The 13,335-nt window shown below is 55.1% G+C and overlaps 1 protein-coding gene across 2 annotated transcripts; it reads right to left on the bottom strand.

Moving 5' to 3' along the window:
- Positions 1-1,306: 1,306 nt before the first annotated feature.
- On the bottom strand, positions 1,307-12,958 carry RCN3 (reticulocalbin 3). Of its 2 annotated transcripts, none has more exons than XM_013998651.3 (7): positions 12,768-12,958; positions 12,261-12,508; positions 10,214-10,416; positions 8,712-8,884; positions 6,200-6,260; positions 2,138-2,337; positions 1,307-1,821 (listed from the first exon to the last, which is right to left on the bottom strand). In XM_013998651.3, the coding sequence occupies exons 2-7, from the start codon at positions 12,497-12,499 to the stop codon at positions 1,714-1,716; spliced, it is 984 nt and encodes a 327-aa protein (XP_013854105.1). In that variant the 5' UTR covers positions 12,500-12,508; positions 12,768-12,958; the 3' UTR covers positions 1,307-1,713. The 2 variants fall into 2 exon arrangements, with proteins under 2 accessions (XP_013854105.1, XP_003127376.1); XM_003127328.6 differs by having other exon boundaries at positions 12,911-12,958.
- Positions 12,959-13,335: the final 377 nt, after the last annotated feature.

The following is a 13,335-nucleotide window of genomic DNA, read 5'->3' as shown; positions in this document are numbered from 1 at the left end:
CTCTTCACAGGTGGATCTGGTTGGGAGCTTTGGCTAAACTCAGGTATTTTAGCTTAATGCCCATTACCTGGAAGGCAGGTGCCCGGAGATGGGCCATTGTGTATAACTCAGCTTATAAGCAACATCCCTTTAGGGGTTAAGTTGTGATGGAATAGAATACACACCTTTCTTTTGCTTTTTTTTTTTTTTAGTGCCACACCTGTGACATATCAAAGCTATATTCTTTTTCAGATTATTTTCCATTACATGTTATCATAAGATACCGAATATCGTTCCCTGTGCTGTGCAGTGGGATCTTGCTGTTTCTCTCTTCTATATACGGTAGTGTGTATCTGCTAAGCCCAAACTCCTAATTTCTCTCTCACCTTTCCCCTTTGGTAACCATAGGCTTGTTTTCTGTGTTTGTGACTCTGTTTCCTTTTTTTTGAGTCTGTTTCTGTTTTGTTTGCTGTCTTTTTAGGACTGCACCCGCAGCATCTGGAAGTTCCCAGGCTGCGGATTGAATCAGAGCTGCTGCAGCTGCCAGCCTACACCACAGCCACAGCGAGGCCAGATCTGAGCCGTATCTGTGATCCACACCACCCCTCATGACCACACCGGATCCCTAACCCACTGAGCAAAGCCAGGAATCAAACCCACGTTCTCATGGATACTAATTGGGTTTGTTCATCACTGAGCCACAATGGGAAATCCCTCTTTTTTTGTGTGTGTCTATTTATTTGTCTTTTAAGGCCGCATCTGCGGCATATGGAGGTTCCCAGGCTAGGGGTCGAATCAGAGCTGTAGCCACTGGCCTACACCACAGCCACAGCAATGTGGGATCCGAGCTGCATCGGTGACCTACACCACAGCTCATGGCCACACCAGATCCCTAACCCACTGAGCGAGGCCAGGGATCAAACCCGAGTCCTCATGGATACTAGTCAGATCTGTTTCCACTGAGCCACGATGGGAACTCTGTATTTGTGGACTTTTTAACGACTTTTTAATGTTCTGGCCGGTGGTGTGAGGTGGTGCTGACTGCGGTTTTGATCGCTTTTCTCTAATAACTAGTGATGTTGAACATTTTTTCCTGTGCCTACGGGCCATCTGGATGTCTTCTTTGGAGAAATATCTATTTAGGGCTTCTGCCTGATGGTTTTATTTTTTGTCTCCAGGAACGACCTCAAACCCTGCGCAGCGCCCAGAGCCCCCTGGGCAAATGCCCGTCTCCTCCTTCAGCTCACAGGTCTCCCCAACTCCCAGCACCTTCCTCTCCCCGTCGAAGTCCCCAAGGCCCCTGTCACCCCTCAGAGAGGCACACAGATGAGGCCCCAGCACCGGATTTTATTGCCTCCCTGGCGGAGGAGGTGTCCTTTGTGCAAGGGCTGGGGACAGGGCCAGTTCAGGGCCCCCAGCCAGTGCTTCTCGTCTGCGTGGGGTCAGGCTCAGATTTCAAACTGGGGCTTCGTGGAGATTCTTGGAGGCAGAGCTTGGCATGGGGGCCTTGGTCTGGGCTGGGAGACTCTGCCAGTGAGAAGTGGGTGACCCCTGGGGGAGCTGCGAGGGGCTGTGGTGTCTCAGGGAGAGAGGCTGACTCGGTGGGTCCACCAGAGCCCAGGGGCAGGGGGATGCCGCAGGCTGGGTCTCCATCCATGGGAAGGGGCCTGGCCTTGGGGGCCCCTCCCTGGCTCAGCCCATGGGACAAGGCGGCTGCAGCAGGTGCCCTGGGGCTCAGAGCTCATCGTGGTGACGTGTCAAGTCCTCGCCATAGTTGGTGGCCTGGCTGCCCACAAACATGTTCCAGTTGCCCAGGATCTCGGCCTTGCTCAGACGCCCGTCCTGGAAGGGTCAGAGGTCAGGACAACAAGGGAGCCTGCCTGGGGGAGCCCTCCCTGAACCTAAGGATTGCCCCCGGGTCCCTGTTCCTTCTCTCTGGGTCCCCAACCCCTCCCTCTGGGTCTCTGTCTCCCTTGCCGGGTCCCCGGCCCCCTCCGTCTGGGTCTCTGTTCCCCCTTTCCCCCCCCCGCCAGTGCAATCTCTGTCCCTTTTTTCTCTAGCCAAACACGGACACCCCAAGCCCCCCGGCGCAGGCTGTGGTCACTTCTGCACCCGGGGCCGGCATCACCCCCAGCGCCCCAAGGGCCCGTCCGCACACCTTGTCCGTGTCACTCTCGTGCAGCAAGTGGTTGGCTTCCACCAGCGGCTGGTCCTGGGCGGGAGGCAGCACCCAGTGGCCGACCTCACTGCCGTCCAGCTTCCCGTCCTTGTTCAGATCCCGGAAGTCCCGGAACTGCTCCCGCTCCGTCTGCACCCAGGCCGGCTCCTCCTCCCCAGGCTCCGGGGAGTACAGATCCGCTGGGGGGGGGGGTGACAGCGAGCAGGGGGGACATCAGGGGCAGTTTCCGGGGCTTCGCAGCCTGGCGCTGACACTCCCTAACCCCAGGACCTCGGGCCACCCACCTCACTTTCTGTTTGCCTCAGTTTCCTGTTTAAATGGGCTTTAATGACAAAACCCGACGTAGGTTATTCTGCACGTGAAACTGACTTCGTTGACTCATTGACCTTGGATGGACTGAATCAACCAGCACTTTGACTCAGACACGCCTGAAACAGTGCGACCCTCATGGGCTGTGCTGACACACAGTAGGTGTCCACGGGAAGGAGGGATTGTAAGCAGACAGGGTAGGGGGTCCCCAAGAAAGGGAACCAGGAATGAATGGCCTTTTTTTTTTTTTGGCTGTGCCCTTGGCATACAGAAGGGATGGAACCTGTCCCACAGCAATGACCCAAACCATAGCAGTGACAATGCCAATGCCAGATCCTTAACTGCTAGGCCACCAGGGAACTTTTTTTTTTTTTTTTTTTTTTTTGAGGAATGACTTTCTTGACATAAGAGAAGCCATTTTGTGATCTAAGCCTGGCAGCAATGCTTGTCCTTGAACAGAGCTCAGGAGTTAACGATTTTCAGGGAAGGGAGGGGAGGGAGGAACAAGGAGAAGCAGCGAAGAAACCCTAGATCAGAAATAAAACAGAGTTCCCATTGTGGCGCAGAGGAAACGAATCTGACTAGTATCCATGAGGATGTGGGGTCGATCCCTGGCCTCGCTCAGTGTGTCGGGGATCTGGCGTTGCCGTGAGCGGTGGTGTAGGTTGCAGATGTGCCTCAGATCCAGTGTTGCTGTGGCTGTGGCTGTGGCCCTAGGCCGGCAGCTGTAGCTCCAATTGGACCCCTAGCCTGGGAACCTCTATATGCCGAGAGTGCGGCCCTTAAAAAAAAAAAAAAAAAAAAAAAAAGAATTGACAGAAGGAAGTATTTTATTGCTTGCAGCAAGTAAGAACACCAGGGATCTTTCCCCAAAAGGCAGAATTGGGGAAGTTTAAAGCTAAAGGGACATGCATATTCATGAAGGGACTTGGCCAGAGGAGAAGTCAGCTTAGAACCGGGGCAGAGGACAGAGGTCAACAGAGGCAAGCTTTAGCCAATTGGAGTGGGGAGGGTCAGCATCTACAAGCCATGTCTGCGACCCCAGCTCACGGCAATGCCAGATCCTTAGCCCACTGAGCTAAGGATCGAATCTGTAACCTCATGGTTCCTACTCGAATTTGTTTCTGCTGCGCCACAACGGGAACTCCTGTCTCTCTGTCTTTTGGCTCGACACCCACCAAGAGGCGAACACAGTTTTCAGGTCATAGGATGAATGAAGATTTTTCCGGCCAAATAACAAGAGAGCCTCTAAAGCTACACTTTGGGTTTTGGGGCCGGTGCAGGGGGTGTTTGTTTGGCCACACTTGTGGCCTGCAGAAATTCCCAGGCCAGGGACTGAACCCATTGCCACAGCAGGGACAACACAGGATCCTTAACTGCTGGGCCACCAGGGAACTCCTTAAAGCTTTGCTATGAATAGCTCACCACACTCAGAACAACCCTCAAGATTTCAGCTAAATATTTGCAAACCTCTTCACTCTAGAGGCCTGCAGATAGATTGGGAAGACACTATGACAAGTCTTTTTATATGAGACAAAGCCACCATAATTAGGACAGAATGCCTGCCTCTCCTGGGGGCAGTAAGGGGGGGCCCAGAACAGTCAAGAGATTGCCCTTTTTTTTTTTTTTTTTTTTTGCTTTTTAGGGCCACACCCGTGGCATATGGACGTTCCCTGGCTAGGCATCCAATCAGAACTATCGCTGCCAGCCACAGCCACAGCCACGCCAGATCGTGGATACCAGTTGAGCTGTTACTGCTGAGTCACAACGGGAACCCCCCCACCTGCAATCTATTTTTTTGTCTTTTTAGGGCCACACCCACGGCATATGGAGGTTCCCAGGCTAGGGGTCGAATCGGAGCTGTAGCCATTGGCCTCCACCACATGTGGCCTCCACCACAGCCACAGCGATACCAGATCCCAGCCACGTCTGCGACCTACACCATAGCTCATGGCAACGCCGGGTCTTTAACCCAGTGAGCGAGGCCAGAGATTGAATCTGCAACCTCATGGTTCCTAGTTGGATTCGTTTCTGGTGAGCCACGATGGGAACTCCGGACAGACACCCTTTTGTCTTTTTTTTTTTTTTTTTTTTTTTTTTTCTGCCATTTCTTGGGCCGCTCTCATGGAATATGGAGGTTCCCAGGTTAGGGGTCGAATCAGAGCCGTAGCCACCGGCCTACACTAGAGCCACAGCAACGCAGGATCCGAGCCGAGTCCGCAACCTACATACACCACAGCTCACGGCAACGCGGATCCTTAACCCACTGAGCAAGGCCAGGGATCGAACCCGCAACCTCATGGTTCCTAGTCAGATTCGTTAACCACTGCACCACAACGGTAACTCCAGACGGATCCCCTTTCGATACTTAGCCATGCACCCACTGATGGGCAATGGATTGACCATACATGGTCTTGCCTGGTGGGCGCTCTATTATCCCCATTTACAGATGAGGAAACTGAGGCTCGGAGAGGGTGAGGGGCTTGTTCCTGGTCACAGGGTTGGGGGTGGCAGGTGGGGGCAGGCAGGCTGGCTCTGGTCCTGTCCCAGGAGCACCACCTTGCCCGCCTCCTCTGACACCCACCCCCCAGTCCAGGTCACGGCCCATGGTGCCCTGTCAGTACTGCGCCGTGGCCTTCCTTGTACCATTCAGCAGTGATGACATTAATGTGGGGGGAGGACCCTGGTGTCCTGCCCACATCTATGTCCCCAGAGCCCCCACAGGGAAGGCAGGGCAGCAGCCTGGGTGTCAGCGTGGGACCCTGGGGTCAGCCTGCCCGGACACAAATCCTGCTCCACTTCAGGCAAGTATCTATCTATCCCTCTGGGCCTCAGCTTCCTCATCTGTCAAATGGGCTAATAATACCCATCTCAGGGTGGCTGTGAGGAGGAAATGCATTTATAGGATGTTAACCACTTAGAACTGGGTCTAGCCCGTGGGAAGAGACTGTGTTTATCAGCTACTGCTCTTATTCAACTGTGGTGCTCCATGCTTTCTTACGAAAAAGAGAGAGAGAGATGAGAGAGATTTCTGTCTTCCCCCAAGATATAAAAAAGTAAAGGACACTTAAAAATGTCTTGCTTGCGGGTTTGTTCCACGAAAGCATTCTGCAGAGAAGTGCTTTCACATGCCAAAAACTTCCATTAAGAGCCTTCTCTTCAACCAAATTCTTCGCCCCCTGAGGACAAGGACAGAGGCCAGACCAAGGGGGAAATCTGGGGGTGTCTCAAGGGTGCCCCCAGATCCCGAATAACAGGAGACGCCCTGTGTGCTGTGCAAATGCAGGCAGGTTCAAGACAATTTCCTTGAAGTTCTACCCCAACCAAACACAGCACCAGAACCCCGATTCTGTAGAAATTCCAGACCCTCCCAGGAGGGGACCTAGGCCTTGAGACTCTGCTCTCTCCTCAACCATCCACATACAGTAGGTGCTCAATAAACGTTCCCTGGCCCTGGCACACCGTAGGTGTTCGATAAATGCTTTTTCTGTCTGGCACATGAAAGGGACTTGAGCAATGTCTCCAGGGCCTGGCATGTGGTAGGGGTTTGATAAAGATTTGCTGGGCCCAGCAGAGGCACCTGCTCAGTAAATGTTTGCTGGCTGAACGGACCCAGGCAGGCGCCCTGCCCGCACTTCAGAGGGCCTTTGCTCTAATGGCTGATACACATCAGCCGCCACCCAGGCCAGGGAGAGGGCAGGCATCCTGGGGAGGAACCCGGGGCCCACTCACCAATGTACTCCTCCACCTGTACGTAGCCGTCTTTGTTCTTGTCCAGATCCTCCAGGGTCTCCTGGGAACAAAGTGACGTCAGGACTCCTGAGGGGGCTGGATCCCTAGGCTCCTCCCTCTGGGAATCTCACTCTAGGTGGCTCTGGGCTGGCAGTAGAGCAGCTGGGCATCCCACTCCCTGGGGGGCATGTAGGAAATTGGGAGGCTTCCCTGGGTCCTCGGTGGGTGGGGGCCAGGCCACCCAGGTTTCCCATGATGCACAGGCTGGTCCCTGACAACCTTCCAGCGACCCTGTCCCAGGGCAGAAGCCTCTTTTCATTCAGCAGCAGAGGCTGGACCCTGATGCTTTTAGCAATCAGCATGGTGTTCCGGGGGGATCTTTTCTTTATTTTTTTAGGGCCACAGATGTGGCACATGGAAGTTCCCAGGCTAGGATACAAATCGAGCCAACCAGAGCCACAGCCAACCACAGCCACAGCCACAGCAATGCCAGATCTGAACCACGTCCATGACCTATGCTGTAGCTTGAGGCAATGCTGGATCCTTAACCCACTGAGCGAAGCCAGGGATCAAACCTCGTCTTCATGGATAGTTTCGGGTTTTTTTGTTTTTTGTTTTTTGTCTTTTTGCCTTTTCTAGGGCCGCTTCCCCGCGGCATATGGAAGTTCCCAGGTTAGGGGTCCAATCGGAGCTGTAGCTACCAGCCTACACCACAGCCACAGCAATGCCAGATCCGAGCCGCATCTGCAATCCTTAACCCACTGAGCAAAGCCAGGAATGGAACCCACAACCTCATGGTTCCTAGTTGGATTCGTTAACCACTGCACCACAACGAGAACTCCAGTAGTTTCGGGTTCTTAGTACTTTTTTCTTTTTTGCTTTTTTTAGGGCCACACCCGCGGCATATGGAGTTTCCCAGGCTAAGGATTGCATCAGAGCTACAGCTACCCACCTACACCACAGCAACACAGGATCCAAGCTGCACCTGCGACCTACACCACAGCTCACGGCAACGCCAGATCCTTAACCCACTGAGCAAGGCCAGGGATTGAACCTGTGTCTTCAAGGATTCTAGTCAGATTTGTTCACTGCTGAGCCACCATGGGAACAGTTTTAAATGTATTAATTCATCTAAAACCTATAACCACCCTCGATGTAGCGATCGCCATCAGTACCACTGTTTTTACAGATGAAGAATTACAGATCCAGAGAGGTTAAGTAACTTGCCCAAGGACACACAGCCAGGAAGCTGCAGGGCTGGGATTTGAACGCAGGTCTCCTGGCCTCAGAACTCTGGATCCTAATAGGCTTGCCATGGACTCTCAAAGAAGCTCTGGCAATGGAGACATAAGAGAGGGGTTACTGGACTTCCCATCATGGCTCAGTGGTGAACAAATCTGACTTCTATCCATGAGGACGCAGGTTCGATCCCTGGCCTTGCTCAGTGGGTTAAGGATTTGGCGTTGCCATGAGCATAGGTCGCAGATGCGGCTAGAATCCTGTGTTGCTGTGGCTGTGATGCTGGCCAGCAGCTGTAGCTCTGATTCGACCCCTAGCCTGGGAACCTCCATATGCTGCAAATGCAGCCCTAGAAAATAATAATAATAATAATAATAATAATAATAATAATAACAGTAATAATTTGTGGAAAGTTAGGCATGGTAGAGGTGGTCTAAGTCCTTCTGTAAGAGTGAACCCCAATGTTAACTATGGGCTTTGGGTGATAATGATGCATCAGTGGGTCCATTGCCTGTAACACAGGTGCAGTCCCCCTGTTGCTCTAAGACATGTACAGCAACCCCTGTGAGCGATGCTGACCGTGGGGGATGCGTGTACAGGAACGGGGTACAGGGGAAATCTCTGGACCTTCTGCTCAATTTTGCTATGAACCTACAATAGTTCTAGAAGTTAATGTCTAATGGGAAAAAAAGAGAGGAGAAAAAAATTCTCCCATTCTGAGTTCCTGCTGTGGTGCAGTGGCTTAAGGATCTTGTGTGGCCACAGCTGGGGTGTAGGTCACAGCTGCAGCTTGGATTCAGTCCCTGGCCTGGGAACTTCCACATGCTGCAAGTGAAGCAAGAGAAAAAAAAAAAATCTTCTCACTCTAGAATAGAGACAGAGCTGGCAAAAAACCTATAAAGGACTAGAAGATGGGGAGCCAGCAGGAATGGCCTCAGCATGGACACCGCATGTCGAGGGCTGGGGTTTTCCTGGGATTCAGCCAAGATGGGGGCTCCCTAAGGCACTCTCGGGGGGATATGGTTTTCTAAAGGCAGGCTGGGTACCTGGATGCCAGATGTGAGCAGAGAAAGGGGGAGGCCATACCACCCTGGGAGCTTGGGGGGTGGCCAGGGGAGATGTTGCCCCCCTACTAATCTGGGGTCCCTGGGGAAAGGGCGGGAGGTCCAGGCGACGGGAGCCCCAAAGGTGAGCACCACGAGGCTAGCCCTGGCATCAGACGCCTGGGTCCCGGGAAGAAGGTGGGCGGCAGGGCTCCTCGGGCCCCACTCACAGCGATCACGATGTCCCGCATGTGCGGGAACTCCTCCGGGTGCAAGAAGGCCGTCAGCTCCTCCCGAGTGGCCATGGAGTCCCCATCCTGGTCAGCCACCCGGAAACGCCGCTCATCCCGAGCCAGCATCTTCTTGTAGGTCTCAGCATCCTCCACGTCGTGAAATTCTTCACCTGGGGGAGGAGGGCTCCTGTGAGGTGGGATTTAAGCCAAAGGGAAAGAACTCAAGGGAGTACAGGGCAGGGAAACCACCACCAAATGAATAATAATTAATAGTAGCTACCTTGTAGTGAGAGCTTCTGATGTACTAAGCTTTTTTTTGTTTGTTTGTTTTTTGTTTTTTTGTTTTGTTTTGTTTTTTAGGGCCACACCTTCAGCCTATGGAGGTTCCCAGGCTAGGGGTTGAATTGGAGACGAAGCTGCTGGCCTACACCACAGCTAAAGCAACTTGGGATCCAAGCTGCGTCTGTGACCTACACCACAGCTGAAGACAGTGCTAGATTCTTAATGCACTGAGCGAGGCCAGGGATCAAACCTGCAACCTCATGGTTCCTAGTCCGATTCATTAACCACTGAGACACAGGGGGACCTCCTGATGTGTTAACCTCTTTATCTACAAAACTGCAATCAGCTCTCACAAAGAGTGAGCAAAGTGAGTGCTTTCATTCATCCTCACTCGATGAAGGAGAAAAACAGCTCTCAGAGAAAGGAAATCACTTGCCCCAGGTCATGCAGCCAGGAATGATGAACTCTGAGTTGACACTGGCCCATTGGGCCCTGAAGTCACGCACTGGTGCAGCATACTGACTCAGCTTGCTGGACAGAGAGCAGAGGAAGGCCATTCTCAACACAAGGAACAGCAGAGCATAGAAGTGTAGAGGTTTGAAGAGCAGGGTGAGTTCAGGGGAAACTGCAGAAGATCCATTTAGCTGGGGCAGAAAATGCAGCAAAACAGAGGGCTGGGTGAGGCTGCTGGGTGAGGAGTTCCCACGTGGGGACCCTGGGGAGCCAGGGACAGTGGGCAGGGGAAGGTCAGCATCAGCTCTGAGGGTGGAAAGATCCCTCTGGGGGTGTATGAGCAACCGGATGCTGGAGGAGGCTTGGGTCAGGGTCCAGGAGGGAGAGAACAAGAGCTGGGGCCGAGGGCTGAGGCACGGGGGTGGAGGGGAGGGAGAATCGAGAGTCAGCCAGAGTAAGTGGCTTTGGAGTTCTCGGGATGAGAGGTCAGAGGTCAAGGGTCATGCTGATAGGGCTTGGGAGGTAGATGTCCCTGTCAGGGATCCAAAGTTCCCCAAAGGGTGTCAGAATGAGAAGCCAGAGATCAGGAACTGGGGGGGTTTCAGGGTGATGGGGTCCTTTCTAGAAGCGAGCGGTCCCGGCCAAGGGTCAGAGGTCAAATACCAAGGATCTAGTTAACGGGCTTAAGGTTCTCAAGATAAAGATGCCAAAAAGGTCCCAGTCACGGTGTGTGTGGGGAGCAGGAGTCCGGTCTCGCCACGTACCAGGCTCATAGTGGCCGTAGGTGGCATTGCGCAGCTCCTCCCAACCAACACGCCCGTCTCGGTCTGTGTCGTACGTGTTCCAGGCCGAGCTCACTGAGTCCCGTATGTGCCGCTGCTGCGTGTGTGCGATCCATGCGCGGAGCTCGGCCAGCGATACCCAGCCGTCCCCGTCCCCGGCGCGGTCCATGCGGTCCACAATGCGCCTGCGAGAGCGGGGGCGGGCACGCCTCAGTCTCGGGCCCCCCCCCCGCCCCGGGCCCCGCCCTCTCCCAGGCTCTCGAGACCCACCCCCACAGACGGCTGAAAATGTGGTACCCGAGTCGCCGGGCGGGGAAGGCGCCTGTCAATCATGGGCCCCGCCCACCCGGGGCCCCGCCCCCTCCGTCTAGGCTCAGCTCCCGGAGTGATAACGTGCTCTCCTTCCCAGACCCAGAGGGCCTCCGGCTGGCGCTGATGTCCACTCCACGCCCGCTTGGGGGAGGGGCCTAGGGCAACCCGAGGTCCCGCCCTCCACTCTGGCCCCACCCGTCAACCTTGCACGTGCTCCGTTTCGCCCTTGATTTGGGGTTGGGGGCAGGGGACGGGGAGTCACACTGTGCCCCTCGCCCGCATGTGCCCCGTCCCAAGACTGGCTCTGAACGTCGACTGCCACGGCCCCATGTGCTCCAGACCTCTCCCGGTCTCTCGCCCTGGCTCTGCGCCCCTCCCCCTGGCTCTGCGCGTCTACAGGCCACCTACCCCTCAAGGGGCCCCTGCCCCGCCCCCTACCTGGCTGCGCGCGTCAATTTCAGACGCTTATCCCTGCAGCCCTGAGATACACCTCGACTCGCCCCTTTCCGCTTTCCCAGCCGTTACCAGGCTTTGCCCTAAAGCCATCAGCCCCAGCAACGCAGGCTCGGCTTCCACCCTCTCCTCCCCGTGCTCCAGCCTGATCCTGTGCACCTCCACGTCGCAGGTCAAGCCCCTCTAGGCCACACCTCATGCCCCTTCTCTCAGGCCACGTCTATAGGCTCCCAGTCCATTTCCTCTCCACTAGCAAGGCCCTGCCATTGATCTGTGTCTTTCCCCCCTACCGCTAACAGACCCTCCATAGAGCTCTCCTTCCTCTCACTGTCACAAAGCCCTCCTCCAGCCCCCACCCCCCCGAGACCCAGTCTCCAGGGTCGAATTTGAGAGGGCCCTGCCCAGGTCGCTGACCCCCTCCCTCCCCAAGGTTTGAAGCTGTGGTTAAAGAGGTTGGGCTTTAGAACCAGATATTTAGGTTCAAATCCTGCCTCCTCCTCTTGCTGGCTGTGTGACTGCTGGCAAGTCACTTCACCTCTCTGTGCCTCGGCTTCCACCTCTGGAAAACGGGGGTAAATAATAGAATCTACCCTACAGCGTGGATGTGCGGATTCAACGAGCTAAGCATCAGAAAGCACTGAGAACAGTGTCCAGCTCTGTAGTAAATGCGACCCAAATGTGTTAGCCTGTCACTGCCCTTCCTCCCCATCCCTCCTTCTCCCGACCCCATCCATGCACAATATCCCAGCCAGCAGACTGCCACCGCCGCCATGCCCACCTTGACTCTGTCCCCCTAGTCTCTCGTCTCCCTCCCGGTCCATTGCAGTCACCTTCTCACTGGGCTCCCTGCTTCTTGCTCCCTGTAGTCTGTTTCCTGCATGGCAACCTGGGGGGGAGTCTGTTCAACCTGAGGGCAGCTCACATCCTCCTTTTGCTCAGAGCACTCATCTCACTCAGAGAAAAACTTCAATCTTCACTGTGGTCCCAAGGCCCTCCGACCTGACCCCTTGGTTGTCTCTCTGCCACCCCCTGTTACCTTTCTCTCTCTTCCAGTCTCTTAGGCCTCACTGATCCTCAGACATTATCAGGCACATCAGGTTCAATCCTGCCTCAGGGCCTTTGCACTTACAGTTTCCTCTGCCAAGAATGTGATGCCCCCGTATACCCCCATGGCTCAAAGAATATCTTCTCACTGAGGCCTCCTCCCACCGCTGTCTTTAAAATTACAACCTTGAATCCTCCTCCCCTTCCATCTCTTTCCTACCCCAGACGGGCTTGGCTTTCCTCTGGGCTGAGTTGGTCGAATTCCTTGGCCACGTCTCGTCCCAGAAAAGCCTCATGGTCATATTGGAAGTTCCCGTGAGCGTCATCATGAGGGGCCTCGCTCAGGGGGGCTGCCTGGTGCACCCTCCCCTGGCCATGAGGGCCGGCTTCAGGGGACGGCTTCCCGTGGGCTCCGCGCCTGAGCAGCAACAGCAGCAGTAGAAGTGACGGTCGCCACATCGTCAATTCCTGAGGAGGGGTGGAGGCTACAAGTCAGGGTAGTAGCCTGGCAGAGATGGGACAGGAGATGGGGGTGGGGACAACCTAGGACAGGACAGAGAGTTGGTCGCTGGCTGCCAAGGTTTGGGCTCAAAAAAGGATGGTATGGGGAAAAGGGAGGTGGGGTTCTCAGAGGTAAAGCCAGCTGTGGGGGCCGAATCTTCTGAGGAAGTCCTAGAGCCGCAAGTGGGGGGATTCAGGCGGGAGACGTGGCGCACTTCCCACGCACAGCTCAGGGCGCGGCGGTGGCCAGGGAGAAATCATGCAGGCTCCTGGGCATCGCTTTCAGCCTGGTCCGCAATCCTCCACCCAAGTGGCCCCTCACCGTCCTCCCTGAGCAGGCCCTCCGCCCTCGCCCCCGCCCCCCTTTACCCAGTTAGGCTGCTTCACTTCACTCTGCGTGCTCCACGCTGCGTTCTCCAAAAAGATGCCCAATTTGTCGGCTCTCCCGCTTGGCCCCGCCTCCTGCAGCTCAGAGGCCCCGCCCTCCGACCAATGAGCGCTCCTGACGGCCCCAAGGGGCGTGGCGGATGGGAGCCGGGAGGGCCACCAGCGCCCCTCGCCACGTCCACAAAGGAAAGTGCGGCCCGGGAGGACAGGGTGGGCAACGCCAGAGTCCTGCGACCCAGAGAACTACAACTCCCGATAGGCATCGGGGGACCCTGCCCTACTATCTCCGTTTACTCTAGCTGAAAAGCCTCACGGGAGATGTATTTTTGCCCCTTTTGTCCGCATGTTTTAAGAAAGAAGAGGCAGAGGAGAGTCGTTCCTTTCCCTCAAAGAGGAGACACCTTTTC

The sequence above is a fragment of the Sus scrofa genome, chromosome 6, assembly GCF_054392235.1.
Source record: "Sus scrofa isolate SSC_HxYL_T2T_F1_AM1 chromosome 6, Sscrofa_HxYL_maternal_Yorkshire_Landrace_v2.0, whole genome shotgun sequence".
Lineage (NCBI taxonomy): Eukaryota > Metazoa > Chordata > Mammalia > Artiodactyla > Suidae > Sus > Sus scrofa.
This window is presented reverse-complemented; position numbering and strand designations above follow the sequence as displayed.

Excerpts from the sequence above, each read along its gene's own strand:
- RCN3 (XM_013998651.3), bottom strand. The coding sequence starts at position 12,499 with ATGTGGCGACCGTCACTTCTACTGCTGCTGTTGCTGCTCAGGCGCGGA. Across the intron at positions 10,417-12,260 it reads GAAAGCCAAGCCCGTCTGGG|GCGCATTGTGGACCGCATGG; the intron begins GTAGGAAAGAGA and ends CCGCTCTCGCAG. Across the intron at positions 1,822-2,137 it reads ACGAGAGTGACACGGACAAG|GACGGGCGTCTGAGCAAGGC; the intron begins GTGTGCGGACGG and ends TGACCCTTCCAG.